General features: G+C 40.9%; 3 protein-coding genes across 5 annotated transcripts in view; 2 read left to right on the plus strand and 1 right to left on the minus strand.

Annotated features, from left to right (window-relative positions):
* LOC121866064 (muskelin-like) overlaps positions 1-4676 on the plus strand; it is a 39405-nt gene extending 34729 nt beyond the window's left edge. For all 3 annotated transcript variants that reach the window (XM_042365660.1, XM_042365662.1, XM_042365663.1), the window contains exon 17: positions 1650-4676. In XM_042365660.1, coding sequence (XP_042221594.1) covers positions 1650-1664 — 15 coding nt within the window. In that variant the 3' untranslated portion in view covers positions 1665-4676. The remainder of the gene's footprint in view (positions 1-1649) is intronic.
* LOC121866069 (translation initiation factor IF-2-like) lies at positions 3130-8850 on the plus strand. Its single transcript, XM_042365668.1, has 2 exons — positions 3130-3144; positions 7942-8850. The coding sequence occupies exons 1-2, from the start codon at positions 3130-3132 to the stop codon at positions 8848-8850; spliced, it is 924 nt and encodes a 307-aa protein (XP_042221602.1).
* A 10773-nt stretch (positions 8851-19623) lies between these two features.
* Positions 19624-23771, minus strand: LOC121866066. Its single transcript, XM_042365664.1, has 4 exons — positions 23692-23771; positions 22293-22336; positions 21091-21250; positions 19624-20733 (listed from the first exon to the last, which is right to left on the minus strand). Exons 1-4 carry the CDS (start codon positions 23737-23739, stop codon positions 19792-19794), a joined length of 1194 nt encoding a protein of 397 aa, XP_042221598.1. The 5' UTR covers positions 23740-23771; the 3' UTR covers positions 19624-19791.
* Between the last annotated feature and the right edge of the window lie 2591 nt (positions 23772-26362).

Genomic DNA, 26362 nt, shown 5'->3' on the forward strand with positions numbered 1-26362 from the left:
ATGATAGAGGATAACTTGCCTGACCCCATGAATGATAATATGATCTGGATCACTTGGAAATTTGCTCGTTAAATTGAATTCGAGTTCAGTCATTGAATTTTTATACTCTAAAATACTGCTCGTTAAACTAAATTCTCATTCATTGGGTTCAGTAGGACCTTACTGTAGTCTGTATAGGAAAACTTGCTGAGAAGAGCAAATTTGTGGATCCAACATGGGGGTGGGCATTTTCAGGCTTTATTATAGGTAATAATTTATATGATTTAATAAATATTTATTTGTAACATTAGCATTTAATCATAATGATTTTAGGTTTCTATCTGATGTACAGTATGTCCAAAGTTATGGTTACCATTCAAGGTGCATGTACTGTATATGTATGTGTGTGTGTGTGTGTGTGTGTGTGTGTGTGTGTGTGTGTGTTTTAAGCTTGGATAGACATTAAGTGATCCTTCACTTATATCCTACTTAAAAATAAATACGTACATGGGAAACAGATCTTGTAATTTGATAAAACCCTAATTAATTTTTTGTTACACAATATTTCTTATTTGAAGTGAAAGTGGGAGAAAATATGTTTGGAGATACTTGTTTGCATACTTACACACAGTGACACATCTGTTAATATCTGCATAATATAGTATATATGTAATTAATACAATGACACAAGAAGTTATTGGCATGTCTGGATAGACGGATAAAAAGAACTAACATACTTTGCATGGTCACAGGGAAGAAGGATTAGTTTAGTGTGAGGTCTTTCACTAGCCAGAGTGATTAGCTATGCATTCAATAGCAGTTAATTCCTTCAAGCATGTGTAGTCAAATGCATGTTAAATAACACATTGGGGATGGAAATACGATTAGAGCCCTATGCTAGTATACTGTAGATCCCCTTTGTGTAAATATGTGAACTATGCACTCATTTAACTGTAACTTCGCTTTTTAATGGCTTACTATAACACTCCTAGGTTACTAATTAGCAATGTTCTGTTAATGAAAATTGTGACTAGCACTGCTCTTAATGAAGCATCTGTTTATCATGAGCTTTGAACTCTACATGAAATAACAGCAAAAAGGCTTTCATCTATGGATTGTATATTGCTTACATTTCAGGTATAATTAAAAGCCTTATTTTGATAAATTTCAATTCCTTTATGTAAACCTTTTTCATTGTCTTTTTTTTTTTAATGGGAAAAAGCTATAGATGACAAAGGCAATTTTCTGTGTTTTATCTTGCTATTTCTTCATTCCTTACTCTGTTATTTGCTTTACATAATGTTTTTAAGATATATAACTCTTTTATCATTTTAATTCACACTTGAGTTAAAGAAAGGACATCTCAATTACAAGAACAACAGCTATAAGTTATCCAGAGATAATTTTTATTTCCTTCAATTTCATGCAGGCAGTGATATTACTGAAGTGCTCAATTTTATATAAGAATAAAACAGGATATACTGGCCTACACTTGATGTGAAGCTGTTATTAGTTGCATAATGTAACAGGACTTTAAAACAATTCTTCCTCTCCTTTGTACCCCTCATTCAGTATGGCCAAGGAGTAATGACCTATCTCAAGTGTCTGTCTGTGGGTGTTTGTGTTTACCCAAAGCAGCTTGTTAATGTAACTTTGTCTCTACCCTACAGGTTTGGATGGATTGATTTAAAATTAGTTGGGCCTCATCATTACTGCAGTACATAATTTTAAGTCACGGGAACTAAGGTCAAGGTTACTTTAGCTAACTGACTAAGGGATCCTTTGGGATTTTTTCTTCCACCTTTAAATTTCTTGCATTTTGAAGATAAAAATCCACTGATGATATGTCTCTATTTTTCTAAATCTCCAAATTTCCATCACTGTTACAGATAAAGTAATATAAATCACCATTCTGTTGGAACCAAGAAACTGGTCATAAACCTCATAGGTGAAAGTGTTGAAAAGATTTGTAAATTGTGCAATGAGATGAAAGCTGATCATTAAGTCTATGTATTGCTCTGTTTAGTTAACTAAGTACTATAATTTTGTATACCTGGAATGCTTAGATTTGGAATTTTGGGAGAGTATTTTTTTAATGCAGTAGGTTTATTGTGAACCACACAAATTTTATCAAATAAGTGAAAGGTATATCATATGTAATAATATTTGTCAAAATCCAAGATTTTGGTGTATGATAATCCAGTTACTGTACTGGTACATACAGTTCCTGGGGTAAATACGTACACACGTCCTGTACACGACAGACTCGGGACAAACGTGCAGTTCCTCTCTCTCTCTCTCTGAAACTGTAAAGTTGAATCAGGTTATTACATATTTTTATTCATTTCACTCTTACAAATAATTCCAAATAATCCACAATTTTCTAATAAACCCCTGTGGGCTCCATAATATGGTTCCACGTGTGCCACGAACTACAGGTTAGGGACGACTGCCCTGACTCGTGTGAAAAGTGTTTGTTCAAAATTCTGGTACTTTATCAGATGGCTTTCCTCCCATGTTATAATTATGAAAGTAGGGTCATGTTTTAAGGAGTTTAAAAAATGTGGTTCTCTGCAGTTAAATACTGAACTGTACTTTTCTCACTGTGGATCTGAAGTTACCAAATATCATGCTTTTGTTAGGTTTATGACTAGTTAGCAGACTTCCTTACTAGAAGCATCAGCTATGTAATATTTTAAATTAAGCCTTTAATAGATAAAAAAAAGCAAATTGGATACTGTAGTTATTACTCTCAAAGCTAAAACTGGATTTATTTGGATTTTGTACAAAGAGTGGCATTCTAATCAGAATTTTCACATGATTATTGATCATTATGTTAATGAATAACATGATAAATAATTAATAACTGTCCGAGATAAATGGTGGACTTTTGTCATGTAGCATATAAGAAGAGCAGGCAACTCTTCCTTATTTTCTGTGACCCAGTCCTTGATATAAGGCATTTAACCTCACACATTTAATTTTACCACCAAATGAAGTAAGATGTAAAATTAATTACACTTTTGGAATGGAACTCAGTATGGTTTTACAATTTTGGTAAATGGTAAGTGAAGTGAATGCTTTTTCTAACATAATGAATGTGTACATGCATGTGGTGTAGTAGAGCACTGAACACCAGGTACTGTGTGAATGCGTGATGTACAGGTACGTAATTTGTGTATGCAGCAAGTGACATAATTTAATTCATCTCCTATTTAATTACATTCAAATCCTGAGCATACCTGTCAGAAAGTGTTCATTATCACATTTGTGGTTGTTTCCAAGAAAATAAGCATCATTACATCTGTCATACCTCTGTCCAAAACATGAAGCTGATGCAAATGATTATTGATAATCCAGATGCAAATAGAGTAGTAGTTGCTTTATGTATCCTTATTATCACCTTGTAATATACTGTAAATCACAAACAATACTCTCCATTATATAAAGTTATTTAAAGTATGATATTTTGGAGGGCAACTGGTTGTTATACAGTACAAATATCTCTTGTAAGTTATTGATGCATTTGAAAACACCTTTGAATCTTTCAAAGTTGTTAACGTGAACATAATTTCATCATGGAAAACTCTATATCTGTTTATTATTGGCCAAATTTGAACATATTTTTGCCTCAAACCTATTTTTTCATAATTTTTTTATTAAAAATGCTGCATACAGTAATTCTCTTATGCATTTCTTAATAATTTATTGCAAAAAGTAATAACATAAGCAAATCATAGAAAATTAAGTACTGTACTGCATATAGTACTCACTAAAACAAGATGTCATTTGAATGCATAAGGGAGGTAACGTCTGTTCCGGTTCGGATGTTTAGAGTGCGCACCATGTTTTTTTTGTTTGATGGTGTGGTCAGGAGAGAGAGAGGTTTTCTGGTTCATCTTCAGATGAAGATTTTAGTTCTTTCCAGATACATGCAAAACTAGTAGAAGGCTGGAGTTCATTAATGACTTGTTTGAGTGGTCATGATGGTGCACTTCTAGGAAGGAAATACAGTACGTTATGTTCTTGTGCTGTCCTTCTTCTCAGTACTTGGCTGATCTTTATATCCCAATAAGTTTAAGAAAACACATGTAAGTGACCAGTAAGCCCAACCATTTATTGCCATATGAGAAATTCAAATGAGCACTTGCCAGTTTATGAGGTTTTTCGATAACTTAAGAAAAATGGGATAAAGTAAAATGTTGCTAAAATATGAATCGCTAATTAATGGGGGATACCTGTACTGTATCATTTTTCATATAGTAATCTGTATGCTCTCTTAGCTCATGTCCTAGTACTGTATTGTGTAGTTGTGTTATTTTAATAAAAATACTTTGACTTTGTTAATCCAGGAAGGAATAAAGGAAAGTTCATTAGTTGTTATTATTTACTGTACTAAAGTTCTGTACTGAATTTAATGAAGTGTAAACCTTGTTTTAAGTTAATTTGCAGTGATTTGACAAATAGTTTAAACTTTAGACCCACAAGGACAGTGCTTTTTGAAACTTAAACCCCCTCATAATGCTATGCTTGCTGTTTTAGAAGTCACATTACCATATTTTTGTCTTGGCCTTGTGCAAGCTTTTCACAGAAGTTTTAGAATTTTTATACGATCTTCATGAGCTAACCCTCATTTTGATTTACATGCAAACTTGTCCAAAGCTGTACATATTTTGTAAATAAAATAGATTACTGAACTGTTGTATGATTTCATTATCAAATTTTTAACCAAAAGATGAGAAAAGTAAACTGGTCCATCGTAAAAATAATACCATTGGGAAATTTTCTCTAAAATTTTCATGTTTGTAAGGTTATTTAACATCTGAACAGTACTTTACTTTTCCTCTTTGCTACTGATTGGCCTGTTATGCACTGTTGACAAATATTGTACTCGGCATGTCCTGGTTCCAGAATGTATCTATACCTGTGTAGCAAGAACAGAGCAGCGGGCTCCCATAACAGGGATAGGACTAACCAGGGCCGGATTCAGGAGTGGGCAATGTGGGCAGCTGCCCAGGGGCCTCCACAATCTGGGGGCCTCTACATATTACAATGTTTTATTTATTTGTTTATTCATTTGGATTATTTTTATTTTCATTCTTTAAAATTCATGTTTATCTATTCCATCATGGCTTCAAAATTCTCCAAAGAAGTGTTCAAATTTCAAAATTTTCCCAGGGGGAAACCCCCCCCCTCTCCCCCCGGAACTCACAGATGTTTAAGCTCGCTTCACTCGCCACCCCACCCTCTTGGGTAGTTATAATGAGTGGGGCCTCCACAAAGAGGCTGCCCATGGGCCTCCACAGGTCTAAATCCGGCACTGGGACAAACACTTGTAATTTTCTCTCCTTTATTTACAGTAGAAATCACCTAAGGAAGGAAAGTCTGGGACCTAGATCAGACATAACTAGTCATTATACATTGTACATACAAAATAAGCATCAACTGTTGTCATAATCACATATTGGCACAACATAATAGTAGCAAATTAACAGTACATAACAATAAACCTAACCCACCAGCATAATAAGTGGTGGACGCTTGGCTCCGACTTATTCAGGGGTGGCGGGGGATGAATGTCTGTAGAGTAATGCCTTTATTAGCCTTGTTCTGGCTTACAAACTACCTCCATGCATTCATCACATTCTTCATATAACACTCATTATGCTCAACCTATCAAACACACTAATAGTTAAAAATACTTGGTGCACACCTGTTGCTGGGCTCTGTTAGCGTGTAACGTAAAAAAAGTAGCATCCTTTCCTTGCGTCGGGCTGCCTTTGCTGGTAGCAAACCCTATTTCGAATCCACAAAATATACTTTTTTTCCTCATCAGGAGATACAAAAATGCATATCTATATTAAAAAATACAGTATACACGTAGTCTGGATTTACGCGGTTTTGGTTAATGCGTTTGGTCATTTACGCGGTGCCTTGCCAGAATTGAAATGCTTTAATTATGCGGTAAATTTGGTCATTTACACGGCGAGTCCAGACGCGCTGCGCCATTTTGGATTCAAGTGGCCCAGGCGACCACAAGCGGCGCGAGTAAGGTTGCGCAGTATGTCGCTGTTGCGTTATCAGTGACGTCATATGACGTATCGGACTGTGATTGGGCCACGCATCCTTACCACCCACGCATTCCCTCCGCCGCTAGCTGTGATTGGTCTAATGTAACATGACGTGCCCTGCCACCAGAGGGTAGAAGTCGCTGACCTAGCAGGGCCTGTGTCATCGTTCTCAGTCCGCGTATACAGTTTTCTCTTGTGCCCGCTATTCCCCTCACAACTCACAATGGCTTCCGCGGGACCCCCACCACCAGAGAAAAACACTGAATTACCTGGACCAAGCCATGATTGTGTGAAGGAAATCATCGCGTTGGGGGAGAAAATTTAGCTCATCCTTAACAACGACCCAGACAAGCATCGGTATGAAGCGTCTAATAACCATCTGACGAAATTTATGGAGCCGTATATCCAGATCTATCTTGACAACATCAATGCTAGTCGTCAACGTAGTATTGAGGACTTCCTCGCCCGCAACCCAGCACAACCACAGCCAGACCAAGTCAGTGATAGTGATAGTGACGATATGGACTTTGAGAGGTTTCTCTGGGAGGCCCTGCAAACCTCTGCGAGTAGTGAAAGTGAAAGTGATTCACCGGAGGGCAACCAATCTGCCCTCTGTCTCGGAACCAGCCGCCATCCACGTGTGCCGATCCAGCTTTTCTACTAACGTAAGTGTTAAAAAACCTAATATTATTGATATTTCTCTTAAATATTAATTATGTGTGCATCCATCATAAAATTAAGATGTTATTTTTACTACAACGTACGTATTGTGTCGGAAAAAGTGGAGTTTGGGGGTCGGCCCAGTCTCTATTTCAATTAATCCCATATGTTCTGTTATTTCGTTTACATGTTTCTCGTTTTACGCAGACCTCCGACCCCCACGGGTTCAATTGACCGCGTAAATGCAGACTATACTGTACTCTAAATTACAAAATAGTTGTCTCTGGAGTTCTTCCTACCACATATGCCCCCACTTAATCCTGTCATGGTCCCCATGATACCGGGAATAAAGAAAATAAATGACCTAACATTCTGAGGCGTTGAGCAGTAGGAGCTAACAATGTGGAACTTAAATCTATAGCACCAAGATACTTTTGATTGTCGATTTAGGTAACCTAAACATATTGGAGTGTTTGCCTGCCGTAGCTCTTTTTACTTCTATGGATTGCAAGGGCACCTTGAGACTTTTCCTCACTACTGCTACTAATACTATCTGCTACGGGGTCCAGGTCCTCATTAGAACTATGTGTCTACCTCGTTCCTAGACTTTTCACTACTGTTAGGATGTGGGTCCCCCACCGGGCAACTGGCATCGTCATCATCACCATCATAGCTATCTGTCACATCTGAGCCATCAGCTTCCTTTGGGGCTGCCCTCAAATGCAATGTGGTGTATTACCTTTGAGGCCCCATCTCCTTCCTCATTCAACACATGGGATATCACATTTATATCATCATACCAGTTGTCCTGGATTTTACTCCTTCCCTTTCCATGAAGGTTTCGCACTATTACTGTACATGTTGACCAATGTCCAATACAGCTCCTCCCCGACTTACGACCTATTCGACTCACAACCACTCGCACTTACGACCTGCCTCAGTCATACCAAAATTTTGTCAAATTACGTATTTTCAAGTCCCAACGTCAGTACACAGACAAACTTTTCATTTGTAATTCACTTTAAAATGGCTGGCAAGCTTAAAAGTGAGAGTTTTGTATGCATAATTTAAGCATTTTCAACTTACGACCATTTCGACTTATGACCTGGATTTGGGTCCTTAACCCCGTCGTAAGTCGGGAAGGCGCTGTACTTTTTCTCTCGCTTTCTTATCATACAGAAGCTTCCTACTCTGACATTTACTCTCAAAATTACCATTTTCAACTCTACAGGCATTCTCTAATACTTCGCCCTCAGAGTCCCTCCGAGGGACAGGGTTGATCCGAGGGGCCCTGTCAGGGGCGTTGGCGCCCACAGGGGCTCTCCCAGAGACAGCGGCGCTCCCAAGGGCCCTCCCAGGGACAGGGCGCTCCCAGGGGCACTCCCAAGATCGGGGGAGCCTCCAGGGACCACTCAGGACGGCAACGCCCCCAGGGGCCCTCCTGTGGACTGCGACGCCCCCAGGGGCTCTCCGAGAGATGGGTGCGCCCCAAGGGGTCAACGCCAGCGTCCCTGGCTGGGCCCCTGGGGGCGCCACCGCCCCTGGCAGGGCTCCTTGGGGTACTGCCGTCCCTGAGACAACTCTTGGAGCGCCATCGCCCCTGGCACGGTCCCTGAATGCGCCACCGCCTCTGAGAGGGCCTTTGGGGGCGCCACCAGGTTCCCTCTCAGGGAAGGCAGTGATCCCAAAGGCCCTGCCAGGGGCGCTGGGACCTCCAGGGGATCTCCCAGGGACAGAGATACTCCCAGGGGACTCCCAGGGACCCTCCCAAGGGCAGTGGCGCACCCAGAGACCCTCCCAGGGATGGTGGCGCTTCCAACGGACTTGCCAGGGGCCCTCCCAGGACGCTAGCGCTACCAGGTGCCCTGTCAGGGGCGCTAGCACCTCCAGGGGCTCTCCTAGGAACAGTGGTGCTCTCAGGGGCCCTTCCAGAGACGGCGGCCCCTTTAGGGGCCCTGCCAGGGGCGTTGGCGCCCCCAGAGGCTCTCCCAGGGACTGCCACGCTCCCAGAAGTCCTCCTAGGGGCGGCGACGCCCTCAGGGGCCCAACCAGGGATGCGGCACTCCCATTGGCCCTCCCAAGACCGGAGACCCCCCCAGGGGCCCACCCTGGACTGCAGCGCCCCCAGAGGCTCTCCTAGAGATGGGGGCGCTCTAAGGGGTCGCACCAGCGTCTAAATAGCACAAAAACTACTGCACCCAGGGGTCCTACAGGTCTGTCACCCCCAAAAGCTCTCCTAGGGACGGCGGCGCCCACAGGAACCTTCCCAGGGGCGACAGCACCCTCATTACCCTCCCAGGCGTGGCCGCGCCCCCAGGGACCTTCTCAGTGACGGCGATGCCCCTAGGAACCCTCTCAGGAGCGGTGTTGCCTCCAGGGGCTCTCTTAGGGACGGCGATGCCCCCAGGAGCTCTCCCAGGGGAGGTGGCGCCCCAAGGGGCCCTCCCAGGGGTGGTGGCGTTCCCATGGTCCCACTCAGGGGAGGCAGTGCCCCTAAGAGCCCTTCCAAGGGGCGGAGGGTAGTTGTGCCTCCATGGGCCCATTCAGAAGCGGCGGAGCCCCCAGGATCCTCCTAAAGGTAATGGAGCCACCAGGGACACTCCCAGGGACATCGGCGCCCCACGTAGCTTCCCAGGGACCCTCGCAATGGCGGCGGAGCCCCCAGGCACAGTCCCAGGGAAGGTGACACACCCAAGGACCCCTCCAGGGGTGGTAGAGCCATTCAGGGACCTTTCCCGAAACGGCGGCGTCCGTATGGACCCTACCAAGGATCCCAAGGGGCCCTATGGCATACTTGATCGTTGTGTCATATATATTACATACTTCCAGCAGTCCCTTACTGAACTATGATTGGTGGTCTATTCTTTTAACCCACTAAATTACAGCCAATAGGAGAAGAAAGCTGTCAGTCAACACAACACCACAACTTATGTTGTCCTGTTGGAAATTATTCTCCTCTACCTTCTTCAGAATGCAATGTTACTGGAAATGTGAAGAGCGGTGTATTTACTTAACGTTGCATCTCCCAGAGTTCTAAATAGCACAAAAACTACTGCACCCAGGTGTCCTACAGGTCTGGCACCCCCAAAAGCTCTCTTAGGGACGGCGGCGTCCCCTGGGAGCCTCGCAGGACGGCGACGCCCCCAGGGATCTTCTCAGTGACGGCGGCGCCACCAGGAGACCTCCTAGGGGGGTGGTGCTCCTGAGCTTGCTGATTATGAATATGTGGTCCACGATTCGATTTCAGAGTAATTAGCGGCCAAAATGACCCTTGAAAGATTTTACTGACATTTTTCAATGCTAACCACTCATCAACTATGGAAATTTGTATCATAGAAAATGGGAAATATCTACTTTCCGGGAAAGTTGGTTACCTATTTTCCCAAAAAGTAGATTTTCAAGTTTTCGGGAAATTAGATTATCGACTTTTTGAGAAATATTACCTAATTTTTCTAAGTAGATTATCATAGAAAACGGGAAATTTGTATCATAGAAAATGGGAAATATCTACTTTCCGGGAAAGTTGGTTATCTACTTTCCCGAAAAGTAGATTTTTCTACTTTTCAGGAAAGTAGATTATCGACTTTTTAGGGAAGTAGATTATCGACTTTTTGAGAAATATTACCTAATTTTTCTAAGTAGATTATCATAGAAAACGGGAAATTTGTATCATAAAAAATGGGAAATATCTACTTTCCGGGAAAGTTGGTTATCTACTTTCCCGAAAAGTAGATTCTTCTATTTTTCGGGAAAGTAGATTATCGACTTTTTGGGGAAGTAGACTATCGACTTTTTGAGAAATATTACCTAATTTTTCTAAGTAGATTATCATAGAAAACGGGAAATTTGTATCATAGAAAATGGGAAATATCTACTTTCCGGGAAAGTTGGTTATCTACTTTCCCGAAAAGTAGATTTTTCTACTTTTCAGGAAAGTAGATTATCGACTTTTTAGGGAAGTAGATTATCGACTTTTTGAGAAATATTACCTAATTTTTCTAAGTAGATTATCATAGAAAACGGGAAATTTGTATCATAAAAAATGGGAAATATCTACTTTCCGGGAAAGTTGGTTATCTACTTTCCCGAAAGTAGATTCTTCTATTTTCAGGAAGTAGATTATCGACTTTTGGGAAGTAGACTATCGACTTTTGAGAAATATTACCTAATTTTTCTAAGTAGATTATCATAGAAAACGGGAAATTTGTATCATAGAAAATGGGAAATATCTACTTTCCGGAAAGTTGGTTATCTACTTTCCCGAAAGTGATTTTTCTAAAATAGATTATCGACTTTTTAGGAAGTAGATTATCGACTTTTGAAATATTACCTAATTTTTCTAAGTAGATTATCATAGAAAACAGGAAATTTGTATCATAGAAAATGGGAAATATCTACTTTCCGAAAGTTGGTTATCTACTTTCCCGAATAGAACACTACTTTCAGAAAGTAGATTATCGACTTTTTGAAGTAGATTATCGACTTTTTGAAATATTACCTAATTTTTAAGTAGATTATCATAAATTTATCATAAAATGGGAAATATCTACTTTCGGGAAAGTTGGTTATCTACTTTCCCGAAAGTAGATTTTCTACTTTCAGGAAAGTAGATTATCGACGTTTTGGGAAGTAGATTATCGACTTTTGAAATATTACCTAATTTTCTAAGTAGTTATCATAGAAACAGGAAATTTGTATCATGAAAATGGGAAATATCTACTTTCCGGGAAAGTTGGTTATCTACTTTCCAGTAGATTTTTCTACTTTTCGAAGTAGATTATCGACTTTTGGGAAGTAGAATTATGACTTTTGAGAAATATTACCTAATTTTTTCTAAGTAGATTATCAGAAAAACAGGAAATTTGTATCATAGAAAATGGGAAATATCTACTTTCCGGAAAGTTGGTTATCTACTTTCCCGAAAAGTAGTTCCTACTTTCAGGAAAGTAGATTATCGACTTTTTGAAGTAGATTATCGACTTTTTGAGAAATATTACCTAATTTTTCTAAGTAGATTATCATAGAAACGGGAAATTTGTATCATAGAAAATGGGAAATATCTACTTTCCGGGAAAGTTGGTTATCTACTTTCCGAAAATGAATTTTTCTACTTTTAGGAAAGTAGTTATCGACTTTTGGGGAAGTAGATTATCGACTTTTTGAGAAATATTACCTAATTTTTCTAGAAATGATTATCATAGAAACCAGAAATTTGTATCATAAAATGAAATATCTACTTTCCGGAAAGTTGGTTATCTACTTTCCCAAAAAGTAGAAAAAATCTACTTCAATGAAAAATCTACTTTTCAGAAAGTAGATAACCAACTTTCAGAGAATGATATTTCCCATTTTCTATAGTACAAATTTCCCGTTTTCTATGATAATCTGCAGGTAGGTAATATTAAAATGATACAAAAGTCGATAAAACAGTCACAAAAATCTACTTTTCGGGAAGTAGATAACCAACTTCCCGAAAGTAGATATTTCCCATTTTCTGATACAAATTTTCCGTTTTCTATGATAATCTACTTTGCAAAATTAGGTAATATTTCACAAAAAGTCGATAATTTACTCCAAAAAGTCGATAATCACTGAAAGTAGAAAAATACTTTTCGAAAGTAGATAATCCTTTTCCCAGAAGTTTCCCGTTTTCTATGATAGTCTACTTTGCAAAATTAGGTAATATTTCACAAAAAGTCGATAATTTACTTCCCCAAAAAGTCGATAATCTACTTTCCTGAAAAGTAGAAAAATCTACTTTTCGGGAAAGTAGATAACCAACTTTCCCGGAAAGTAGATATTTCCCATTTTCTATGATACAAATTTCCCGTTTTCTATGATAATCTAATTGGAAAAAATTAGGTAATATTTCACAAAAATGCAATATCTACTTTCCCGAAAAGTCGATAATCTACTTTCCCGAAAAGTAGAAAATTTACTTTTCGGAAAAGTAGACAACCAACTTTCCCGGAAAGTAGATATTTCCCATTTTCTATGATACAAATTTCCCGTTTTCTATGATAATCTACTTCGCAAAATTTGGTAATTGAAAAAAAATCGATAATCTACTTCCTCGAAAAGTCGATAATCTACTTTCACGAAAAGTAGAAAAATCTACTTTTCGGGAAAGTAGATAGCCAACTTTCCCGGAAAGTAGATATTTCCCATTTTCTATGATACAAATTTCCCGTTTTCTATGATAATCTACTTCGTAAAATTAGATAATATTGCACAAAAAGTCGATAATCTACTTCCCCGAAAAGTCGATAATCTACTTTCCCGGAAAGTAGATATTTCCTCTGTTTGTCTTTGGTACCCCCAAAATGTTCTACACTACTGAGGGTATACAGAAACACTTGTTATCTTGAAAATAGGTTCTTATTCTCGTACGGGAGATATACAGAGGGAACAATAGACAGAGGGCTTCCTCACCATAAGGACTAGCGATCTCAACTCGCTGTATTACTCCGCGCTGGCATGTACAGATGCCAGCATTCACAAGCTGAATACATAATATGTAAATATGATAATTCACATACATAACATGGTGCATAATAAATGGAAATATTACATAGGATCAATACATGTTCTGTAATACTTTACTATACATAATTAATAGAGTAATATAAGAATACACAGCTTAAGGTACTACTTCGTGTCCATATTATACATTTCCCATTTTCTATGACACAAATTTCCCGTTTTCTATGATAATCTACTCCGTAAAATTAGGTAATATTTCACAAAAAGTCGATAATCTACTTCCCCGAAAAGTCGATAATCCACTTTCCCGAAACGTAGAAAAAGCTACTTTTCGGGAAAGTAGATAACCAACTTTCCCGGAAAGTAGATATTTCCCATTTTCTATGATACAATTTCCATAGTTGATGAGTGATTAGCATTGAAATATGTCAGTAAAATCTTTCAAGGGTTATTTTGGTCACTAATTACTCTGCAATCGAATCGTGGACCACATATTCATTATCAGCAAGCTCAGGAGTACCCATACTGTGATTTTCAGCAAAATCTAACTTTTGGCCCAAAACCACCAAAAATGTAAGTCTTATACCTTTCAAAAACTTTGACCAAAATATACGTTTTTCTCAGAATTGGAATTTAAGGGGTTTAACTATTTAAGTACTTTCAGAATAACACAAACCCTAAATCTCACCTTGGAAACCCATATTTAATCAGTAATTACCATTGAAAATGTCAGTAAAATATTTCAAGGGTAATTTTGGCCACTAATTACTCTGCAATCGAATCGTAGATCACATATTCATTATCAGCAAGCTCAGGAGTACCCATACTGTGATTTTCAGCAAAATCTAATTTTGGGCCCAAAACCACCAAAAATGTAAGTCTTACAACTTACACCTTAGTAATTTTTCGACCAAAATATACTTTTCTCTCAGAATTAAAATTTAAGGGGTTTAACTAATTAAGTACTTTCAGAATTACACATTAACACCAAAATCGCACTTACGAAGCCCATAATTGGAGATAAATTTGCATTGAAAAATTTAATTAAATTTTCCAAGCGTAATTACAACCACTAATTACCCCGCAGTCGAATCGTGGACCTCATATTCGAAATCACCATGCTCAGGAGTACCTATACTATGTCTAAATATCTATAAACCTCTTTATAAATTAACATTTATATAATGTCTCGGAGACCGTGGAACAGTTAAGACAAGTATGCGCCAGTTATGGCATTTATCACACCAGTTGTTGAGTGTGAGCGCCTGCAGTCACCTTAAGAGAACCAGTCTCGACAGACTAGATGTATATCTAAGAATACTTCTTAAAAAACTATCAAATCAAGTAAGACATAATAACTGCCCAGTGCTCAGTAAAGGTATATACGTATTAATATGGTCAAGAGGGAAGATTCGAAGGCGTAGTCTCCCTTTCAGTTGCCCATCTTATATAATTTGTTGTAAGAATACATGAAGAATACTGGTTACTATTATATACTGTAGTTCCCATCATTATCTTATATGGAAGATTATGTACAATTATCATCCTACTTTTAGACGGTCAGTTTGTCCACCACATTCTAAGCTGCATTTAAAAAAAAAGTATATAACACATTAAATACAGGTGATTTTAATTACTGTACTGCTTAATACAGACTTCAGTTGAAGATATACTGTACCCTATGTAGACTAATAATAATTCCATGCTCTAAGGTTTTGTTCCAACCACCAATAATCATAATGTGAGGAAATGCTCACTTAGGGTATGCGAGAGTCTGGTGCAAGGACACTGAGAAGTAACGTGAGAGATGCAGAGAGCAAAAATATTATCAGATCAAGAGAGATTTATAAAGAAAATACATTACACAGAGTAGCAAGATAAAGTAGCAGTATATAAGGTGGTAAAGTAGGTTATTTAAGCTAGTGAGGAGAGGACGCGTCTGCAGATTATTGTAAACTCCCAAGGTGAGACTGGATACATATTTAGCCGAAGTTCTCGTAGTAACGGATGAAGTATGGGAGACGACGACCCTGGTTGACTTGCCCATAGGACGTGCTGACAGTTTTTGTGAGTGGGTTGGGACCACAACTGAGCACACCAATTTTAGATACCTGTGGAAGTTATTGGAATATTAATAAGGCGAAGAAAGGGTATTGTTAAAATTTTAAAACCACTGCACATTGATACAGGATTATTAGATTCGGTAAAACTTATATTACACTACAAAACTTATTCATTTATTTCATATATGCTATTCAAATGATATGCGTTTATAGCAGTAGATAAATTAAGAAAAGATAATTTTGACAGTAAGAGCAGCGTACAGTGCTGATGTGGCACGAGAGGAAGTTCTCATGGGGTGCAGAAGTTAAGAGTGAATGAGTGGTACTCTGACTCGCGGAAGGCTGTACACCATAGTCTCACCCATTGTCCACTGAGGTACTTGAAGTTTGGCGCCCTGAGAAGTATTAAAAGTGTCTTACAAAGGACAATATCACAGTGGGTATCAGTTACACTTTTCGATAACCATTTACTATTGTGATGAAATACATTTGCAACTTTCCATCTCTGGCCAATTCTTTCCACTGGTTATGTCTTTAGTGCAGTTCATCCACCAGGCAGGTAGTGTATGATGTTAATGGACGATCTTGAAATGTGTGAAAATTTACAAGATTGTCAAAACGACCCACAACTTATTCCAATCTGATGAGTTTTTAAATGTATCAATGCCAAAATTCGGACTCGATATCACCCGGTATGATTCTCAGGGCGATCACCTTCTAGGAGTCACAGCTGGTGGGTTGGTTTTGGCCTGCAAGTTGTTGACTATACAGAAGGGTTCTAAAGGACATGTAATTTGCGAAAAAAAAGAGACAAAACATATTCATGGACCCCGCAAGAGGGGGTAATTATTAGTGATTTATTTTCTTCCACCCAAACATCACACCAGCTAAACTATCTACACAAGAAACCTAAACCATCAACCACCTATAATAAACCCTCTCAATAACAGACTTCTTATTACTGCTATATTCTCATTAACAGAAACCTCCCAATAATGGACAGGGCTTGCAAAAATTAGTCCGGTATTTGATGGGTTTGCTATAATTGCTAAAACAGCATCGTTCCAGTTAATTACAAAATATTAAGTTTCCTCAACACACCTGTAGAACTTGACCTTCACTACATCAGAAGGCAGCAGCTCTGTCTCCGAGACTGATGATCTTGTCCAGGGTATAGATGATGCCTGGGATGATGAACAACAACCAGAACCTGTAAGAATCAATGATATGCGTAACTCTACAGAACTCTGGACCGGAAACTAAAGAATACAAAGTCAATCAGATATTAATTACGAGCTGAAGATTTATTATGACTAACTTTAGACCATGGTTAGGTTAGATTAGGTTCTAACAACCCTGGCCCAAAACAGACGCCCTACATTCCTTTAAATTCCCATTCCCTCGACCTTAGAAACTGTATACTGGGTGTGTATACGACAGTAGAAGGCACATACTTACTGCATATCTGAATGGTTGAAATGACGTAGTATCACGTGTTAAACCTAAGGAAGATTATCTATAACTATAAGTAGCTCTATATCATTATTTATCTCTATACTGTGATCCATTACCTTTATTTATATCGGTGTTGTATAAGGTAGATCAGGTGGCACAGAAACCTAAATAAAGAGAGGAAAAATAAGATAAAAGGTGTGAGACAAGGGAAGACAGTAACACCAAATATTAATTCAATTCATAGCTGTATAATAATTTTTCTGTCAGGTTGGCTTGGGGTGGGTCCCTAAGGGTCTTCAATTTCTTGATTAATATCATATATATCTTCTTTAAATTTCCGCAAAATATATACATATTATTAAAAATCCATGGTATACAGCAGGGTGGGGAGGACCACTGATTGCTATACATGCAGCTTTGTAGATACGGGTACAGAGTCAGCCAAAGGCTTGAGATGGACATCTGATCCGAAGTTGAATCTCTTCATCGATGTCCGCGGTGGTGGACAGGTGGGAGCCGAGATACTGAAAGTGGGTACTATTAGAGAGGGTAGTACCTGTATGGATGATGGAGGTGTGGCTGAACCAGGGGCATGCTAGAAGAGAAACCGAGTCTTATGTACATTCACCTCAAGGTCGCATTGCCTTGAGCAATCTTATGTTGAAAAATTCCTTCCTTCATGCGGTTCTGGATGTCCACCCCGCCAGCTAAATTGGCACTGACACGAGTAAGAAAGGCAGCCAAGAAAATGGAGAAGAGAGTTGGTGTCAGTAGACACCCTTGTTTTACCCCCGTTTGGATGGGAAAGAACTCAGACTGGATTCCATTGTGCAGGACACTGCCGTTCTTGCCATCGAGGAGTTGCCTCACAATGGCGATGAATTTTGTGTCGAAGGCCTTGGTAAGGTGGATGAAGGCCATGTAGAAGTCACGACGCTGTTCTTTGCACTTTTCCTGTGTCCGACGGGCTGCAAAGATCATGTTAGTGGTGCCACGCGATAGTATAAAGCAAAATTGAGATTCTGGAAGTTTACCACCTCAGGAATTAGTCTGTTTAGGAGGACTCGGGCGATAATCTTTCCAGCTACGGACAGCAGCGAGATCCCATGGTAGTTGCCACAGTCTGATCGGTCTCCCTTGTTCTTATACCGTAAATATTGACGATGGAGGCGTCTTTAAGATCATAGAGGATTTCCTCCTTCTCCCATACTGTATATTCTCCAGGTGAGAGTGGAAACGGCTGGTAACACACACACACACACACACACAAAAGCTAGGTCAGGACTCAAGGGGTCCTGAGGAGCACGTGCCCCTCATCATAGACACACGCAAATGTGCCTCTGTGGCCCTGAACCATGAGTCTATATACAGAGGCCTGACAGCATTATTATACAGTTCACATAATTTAAAAGTCCAGTACTGTATAACTTACTGTCACAACGCCAGAGACCGTTGTGACAGCACCGAGTCTGAGCTCCTTCAAGACCAGACTTGACCAACACTGGGACAGGAAAAGAATCTGAGATACAAAATACATCCTGGAATCAGTACATGCCCAGATGTAAGAGACCGTCCAAGTGGCATAACAAGCCGCTAAGTGGGGAAGAGGATAAAGCAGGCTAAGCCAAATATGCACTTACAAGGAACTGTATGTGTGGTAAGGTAGGGGAGATGGGCGAAGCTTGACTATATAAATCCTCATCAGATGTTAAGTGTTGAATAATGTCACTAATAATATATATATCTGACCATTTGCTATGTGAATTCGAAACTGCTATACATAAGTGATGGTGCTATTTTAAGTGATTATTATTACACACTTATTACTTATCTTAGTCTTTTAACGACCATTCTAAGGTTATCTAACGTCTTAATTGTCACACAAAACTTTAAATGGTAATATTTTAGAACAATTATATATGAATATTAAATGGTATTGTTAATTCTCGTAAATAAGAAAGAAGGGTAATGACTGGCAGCTGTGTGTTTAGGTATGGGTAGATTAGTAGAGAAAACGTAAGTAATGTGACGTTATTTCCGCCTTGGGAGGCTTTGGGATACTCGGGAGCCACCGTAGCTTTTGATGTACTATAAATTCGGTTAAATGCACTGTAAGCTGTCCCCCTTTTTATCCTCTTCGCCACTGATCGGCTCCTTATCCACTTAAGACGGTCGGACACTCCTCTGTTACACACTGTTGGCAAGTACTGGGCATGTACGGGCTCCTGAGTGTATCTGTACCTGTGCAACTGTTGGTTAAGTCTGGTCAGGAATGAGCTCATACTCGGTGCCCATGTTACCCACAAGAGCCCATGTTACCCACAGGTATCTGACTGTCTGTGTCCCCTCACATGTGTCCGTATTACTATAACTACTCAGAATTTATAGTGGAGTCAGCAGCTCAGGCGGGCAAGTTAAGGTTGGAACTGAATAGTGAAGCTAACACAGACGGGGAGGTGAGTGGAGGTTCCCAGGCGAGCACAGTAACTCAGACATGGGGAAAAGTAGGAAAAATATTTTCAGTGACAAGCTTAAATTATTCAGTTTATTATTAAATCCTCTCTCTCTCTCTCTCTTTCTTTATATATATATATATATATATATATATATATATATATATATATATATATATATATATATATATATATATATATATATATATATATATATATATATATATATATATATATATATAGAACCGAGTGGCTCTTGGTCAAACAGCAAGAGGTGTTTCACTGTGGCAGTTAAATGCCTCAGAGTAATAAGCAGAACATTATTTAATGAATATTGTAAGTCTCTAACACTGCAGCAGGCTTATCAAGATGCCTGGAATGAACTGTTGTATAAGCTAAAATATTAGGAAGAAAATGAGAAAATTAAAGAAAAAGGTTGGCATGAGTAAAACAAATACCTTTTATGACACGGATATAATTTATTGATCCAACAACGAATAAATAATTAACAAATAATTCTTAACAAAGTATAACAAGGAAAATTGGTGTGGCGGGTGGTCAAGGGAGGCCAGACCATACATAAGGCAGGTAGGATGGCTGGTGAGGAGGACCTGAACGGGTCTTGCTTCACTGTTCTGGAACGTCAGTCGTCTGCTCTGCTAATTCTTGGTTCTGTGTCTCCTCCGTTGGTACCTGGTTCTGTGTCTCCGCCAAGGTCTGTACCTCCGCCAAGGCCGGTATCTCCGCCGGGCTCTGGTTACACTGGTCCTGGGAGATGGTACACTTGTTATATCTCACCGGTGAACATTTCGACTTGCTGGTGCCTTCCAACACACAGTGTCCGTACTCACTCCTGGCAGATGGGTCCCACTCGTAACCCTCTGGACACTCGTGTAGGTCCTGACGGAGGCCTGAGGTGTGGGTGCTGTCAGCCACACACTCGTAGTAGCGGTTGCAGTTGAGAGGGTCTGGGAAGCGGCCCTCCTTGGAACATGTGAACCTGCCAGTCTCCCAGGAGCAGGGGTCTTCGCACTTGCCGCTAGCCTCATTGTACATGAAGCCCTCTTGTGTCGCGTTGTCGCAAGAGAAGGGCTTCTGCACCCACCCATTGATTGTGAAAATGCAGGTGTAGTATTGTGTACAGTTGTTGACGTTGGCAAAGACGCCGACGTTGGTACACTCTGGCAATCCAGCGTAGTTCGTACACTGGCTCATTGTAGTGTCGAAGACCTGGTCATCAGGGCACTGATAGATTTGGGGGTCCGAACCCTCGTTTGAACAGAAGAAGAAGCGAGCATCGTCGTAATTATCTACCTTGAATTGGTTGGGTTGATCGCAGGTGCATTCTAGAGGTTGGCCAGGGTAACACACCCCGCCTCCAAACTCAGGCTCCTTGAAGGCACACAGGTCACCAGACCCACAAGGTTCCGGATAGGCAGTGCCATTGACGCAATTGACAAGTGTCTTGCAATCGGCACACACAAATTCACTGCTGGCGCCCTCGCACACGAAGTCCAACTTGGGGTCAGAGACGAGAGCCCTGGCGGAGCGCGGCTTACAAGTGTGTACCTGTGGAGAGTTTCACCATCACCCACCTCACACCACCAACACCTCCATCATGCAGGCTACAGGACATATTGTGTTACACTATGATAACTATATATTCATAACAATACTGCACATTACAGGCTACTGGCTAACCTTATAGTTTATTACTAACTGGATCCCTAAAGGATTTTATTTGTTGGTCTATCCTAAAACAAATAGCTTGCAAGAGTTCACACTTGGCGCGCTCACAACATTCTCTGGCAGGTTATTCTAAAAGATCACAACTCATACTCCGGTAAAATTAGTACCACCCTGAACTACCCTGACGCTTCAAAATCCAAGATATAATGTAATCGAGTCGTGAAATACGATACGTACCTTCTGCAGGCTAACACACTTCCTGAGGGTTGGATGGTAGGCTCGCCCTCTGCAGGTTCCCTCACGAGCTTTAAGGCCTCCAGCACCGTCAGGCAGACAGTCCACGAAACCTCCACAGTCCTCTGGGTGGGGGAAGCGGCCCTGGGACACACATCTCATGCTGGGGGGAGGATGGTTTATTGTTGTTATAATGTTATTACTGCGGTTCAATAACGAAGGTCTTTAAGCGCGCAACAATGTTAGTAATACAGTATTACATCAACAATTAAAATAATATAAGCTATAGAACTCTCTGTAGTAGACGGACCTTAGTGGTGTGTGTGTGTGTGTGTAATAAGACACACAACATCTAACTTCCCTGTATTATAATTTTCGTTCATTGTTGCCATTTAAATCATTTGTGGAGTTCATTGTACTGTAGATGGAAAGGGAAGTCACATAAACAAATTTGCTCTAATTTGGTTTTTGCGTTAGTTTGTTGATTATTTTTGGCGTGTCCGATTCCGTGGATATAACCGGGAGTTTGGTGAGCTTACTGTAATGCTGATACCAATTCGAACGTCATTTACATGTTTTCGTTATAAGTTAGCAAGTTTTAACATCCCCAGTTACGCACACGAACCTTTGACAGTCCGGGACCAGTTAATGAGTAAGTTCCAATATTCTTCTGAGTGGTTTCTACTCTTAATCTCACTAGAATTGTCGAAAATCTTTTAAAAATGTGACTGGAATCGTAACATGACTTCCCCCGACAATATATTAAGAAATCTAATTAATTATGACATGATTTAATGTAAATTTGGTGTATAATTTTCTACCACAATTACACAAAATACAGCAAATAACAATTTCATTAGTCATTATAGTCTAATGTTTATTTTACCCCAATAGTACCGTACAATACCACCAGCTATAATACTCAAATATTAAGTTATAACACTCAAAGGATTGTTGTAATGAAGTCTAAGGGTTGTCATGGCAATGGAAGGATCATTCCTATAAGGTTAAATTATCGTAATCAATCGGCCGCCATCACACCCAATAGGTTAAGTTATCGTACTCAATACTCTACCATCACACACAATAGGTTAGGTTATCGTACTCGAGGGATAAAGTTGGAGAGAGTAAGGGAGAAGTAGGGGAGAGTAAGGGAGAAATAGGGGAGAGTAAGGGAGAGACAAGTAAGGTGGAGAGTCTCTCACCTGATGGGCGTATGGGCCTGTTTATGTGACGTCACCACACACACCTGTAACAAAGAAGATGGTTAGTTATATATAAGACACACCTGCACCCTTATATATATAGGCAGTACACACGTGAAAACTCCAACACACATACAATAATATTTAGTGTTGGTAAAAATATAAACACGACAAACATAAGAATAACATTAAAATTCCACATAAAACAAATTAATAAACGATTAGAACAAGCGAGGGAGCATAATGATGAGGGATGTATAATGCTCTAAAATTCACGTAGAAATACAGGACATTATACATTGGAAATACGAGACTAATCCTCATACAGTAGGTATCTCTGTTGTCCGAAGTAAAAAGTTACAATTTCTACAATATAAACTCGTTTTCATAATTTTATCCCAGTTTTAATGATTTTGTCCCTATTTTCACGATTGTGTGCCTGTTTTTGTGAGTTGTCCCTATTTTTGTGATTTTGTCCCCATTTTTGTGTTTTTGTCCCTATTTTTTGTGATTTTGTCCCTATTTTTATGATTTGTCCCTATTTTGTTCTGCTACACTTTTTGAATGTTTTTTGATGAATGAGTAAGTCACTGGGGTATTGGTGAAATTGTGATCGTGGTGAGAGACTGGGGTGGTGGTGAAAGACTGGGATGGTGGTGAGAGACTGGGATGGTGGCGAGAGACTGGTGGTGGTAGTGATGACGACGAGAGACAGCGAGAGATAAGGTAATGTTGTTCTTAGTAAGCCAAGGGGAAGGCCGGGGTAGCGAGCGTCCCCCCAGACACCCTCCGTTATAACAATATTGACGATACTCTCTGTCTCACTTTGCCTCTATCTCTCTCTGTCTCTCCGCGTTTCACTCTCCTCTAAACTTTACTCTCTACACTTCAACAACTAAGGTATTTAAGCACGTAACAATTTATTTAATTACACTAACCCATCAACAATTAAAAGCAATAAGAGAAAGAACTTGCATCGTCAGCTGAGACCAACTACACGATAGTTCATGACGCCACCACCAAGTAAACAGTCACTCCCGGCCTACAATACTGAGAGGAATTCTATCACATTATATAACCGACACAGATTGCTCTTCCCTAAAAGGAGAGTTTTAAAGTAGATTACATAAATAGACGAAAGTTGACTGGCATGTGTATGTAATTAAGGTAAAAAATATTGTTAAAATACGAGACATAAAAATAAAGAAGCATTTATGTTATACTGTGAGGATAAGTGAAATGAGGGTCAGTATATATGCTAAGAGGAAGGAGTGTAGGGTAGATATTTCTGTGTATGGAAGCAAGAAGAAAAAGAGGCACCGGACTTTATAGCAATGGGAGGAGAGGAGAGAAGGTCATGTAACCTCCTTCCTCAAGATGATTCAGACTTCGGACTTACCAGAGCGGCCAACACGGTAGAAGACACAAGCAGATACGAAGCAGCCATGGTGACGAAGCCCAACACTCCAACTCTACCACCTTCACAAACCCAGGGATCTTATATAGCCGGGCAATCTTCATCAGTCTCCCCCCCCTACTCCCCCCTTCCCTCCCTCATGCTGCATCGAGTACCTCACCCTCCCTCCCTCCCTCCCTCCTATATCGCCCCCAAGCCTCCTCCCCCACACACACACTTTGCCTCGCCCTACATCCCCCTACCATTTTTCACTCCGCCGCTTTCCCTACCCTCGTTTTCTCTATACAAATTCTCCCTCTGATTTGATTTCTAATGCAGGGGGTAAGGAGCTCCCTGGCGGTGGTATGAAGGGGGCAAGGAGCTCCCTGACGGTGGTATGAAGGGCAAGGAGCCTCCTGACGGTGGTATGGAGAGGGCAAGGGCTCTTCCCCTGACGGTGGTATGAAGGGGGTAGGGAGCTCCCTGACGGTGTGGTATGAAGGGGTGAGGCTCCTGGCAGTGGTATGGAAGAGGGGTAAGGCTCCCTGACGGTGGTATGAAGGGGGGAAGGGCTCCTGGCGGTGTATAGAGGGGTAAGGAGCTCCCTGACGGTGGTATAGAAGGGGGCAAGGGCTCCCCCTGACTGGGGTGGTATGGAAGGGGGTAGGGGAGCTCCTGACGGTGGTATGAAGGGACGAGGGCTCCTGACGGTGTATGAAGGGGGCAAGGCTCTGCTCTGACGGTGGTATGGAAGGGGTAAGGCTCCTGACGGTGGTATGAAGGGGCAGGCTTCCCGACGGTGGTATGAAGGGGAGCTAAGGCTTCCCGACGGTGGTATGAAGGGGAATGACGGTGGTATAGAGGCTTCCCCTGACGGTGGTATGAAGGGGTAGGGCTCCCTGACGGTGGTATGAAGGGGGTAGGGCTCCTAACGGTGGAAGGAATGTCCCTGACGGTGGTATGAAGGGGGGTAAGGGGCTGAAAGGGGTGGGGCTCCTGACGGTGGTATGAAGGGGTAAGGAGCTCCTGGCGGTGGTATGAAGGGGCCAAAGGGCTCCTGACGGAGGTATGAAGGGGTAAGGGCTCTGGTGGTATGAAGGGGGTAAGGAGCTCCTGACGGTGGTATGGAAGAGGGGTAGAGGGCTCCTGACGATGAGAGCTCCTGACGGAAGTATGGAGGGGTAAGGGGCTCCTGACGGTGGTATGAAGAGGGGGAAAAACTCTGGCGGTGGTATAAGAGGGGTGGGGCTCCTGACGGTGGTGGTATGGAAGGGGTAGGAGCTCCTGACGGAGGGGAGGGTAGGAGCTCGGCGGTGGTATGAGGGGGCAAGGTCCTGACGGTGGTATGAAGAGGGTTAAGGAGGCCCCTGACGGTGGTATGAAAGGGGTAAGAGCTTCTGACGGTGGTATGAGACGATGATAAGGAGCGTCCTGACTATGGTAAGGGGTAAGGAGCGCCCTGACGGTGGTTTAAGAGGGACCAACGCTCTCCTTTAGTCAACAATAATTAATAACAATACATCAGTGTGTGAAGCTGTGGCACGAGAGTCAACACCTCTGCCACCTTGTTCTTTATCACCCGCCAGTCACCAGCGGAGTAGATGGCATATTTTCTTGATGTCTTGAGATTTTTATAAGTTACAAAGATGGGATATATTTATTAAGGCAGATCAGCAATGCAATCCAATCCTAGCTTACCGTGTATTGAGTCTCTAAAGTGAAGTTTATAATTTGGAAAACATGAAAGAGAAAGAAAAAGTCACCCAGAATTGAGCGATGGTTGAATTAAATACCAGAGAACCAGGGAGAGAAATCTTGGTGAACGAATAAAGTTTTTACACCTGTTCATATAAATCAGACTAAACAAATTTGAGAACTCCAATCACCTCCAACGTTCCAGATACTGTCAGTGATTTATTAGGTTAATGGGGTTATGATTGTTAGTTGATTTGAAACTGAATCTGGTGTTACTGGAAGATTCCCATCGACAACCTCCCCATTAGGCGAGCCAGCATAGCACCAGCAGCTCCTGAAGAACCTCACACCGTAAATACACCAATTTTTTGTTGTACCCAATGATGATGTTTGACTCGGTTACAATTCATGAGGTGTTAAATTTATATTCAGGAAGGGAGTTATTAAGATTGATGAAATTCCCTGCCTCCCTCCCTCTCTCTGCCTGTTCCCTGAGACACTGAGTTAGAGGGAGGGAGGGAGGGAGGAATATTTTTCTGGGACACCCTATATATTGCTGTGAGACTCTACCGTAAAGTAAGCCACATGTTTCGTTCTCAGTTAAGGGGTTATATAAGAAATTATTTTTTTTAGGATTCTGGAACAATATTGACTATCGTTGCTCTAAGACTTAGAGCAACGACTTAGTGTCTTAGTCCTAGCTGGGAGCTCCATTCTTCTAGCACCAGACACCACCAGGACTGAGTGACACCCAGACATCTATCACCACAGTCGATCCCAGACAAGTTACGGGTATATCTCCCGAGGGAGAATCTGTTGTCCTTCGTCTTCCACCTCCCATGGCCGTCACTGACCTGAGGACGGTAACCTGACGCAAGACGGATCTTGCCTGGTCACCATCTTCACTATTTGGTTTATCTTAAAAATTATTTCACCGTAAGAGACAAATTAAATATTTTAATTTATATTTTCCAGTTTA

This window comes from Homarus americanus, unplaced genomic scaffold (genome assembly GCF_018991925.1).
Source record: "Homarus americanus isolate GMGI-L3 unplaced genomic scaffold, GMGI_Hamer_2.0 scaffold4854, whole genome shotgun sequence".
In the NCBI taxonomy this organism is placed as follows: Eukaryota; Metazoa; Arthropoda; class Malacostraca; order Decapoda; family Nephropidae; genus Homarus; species Homarus americanus.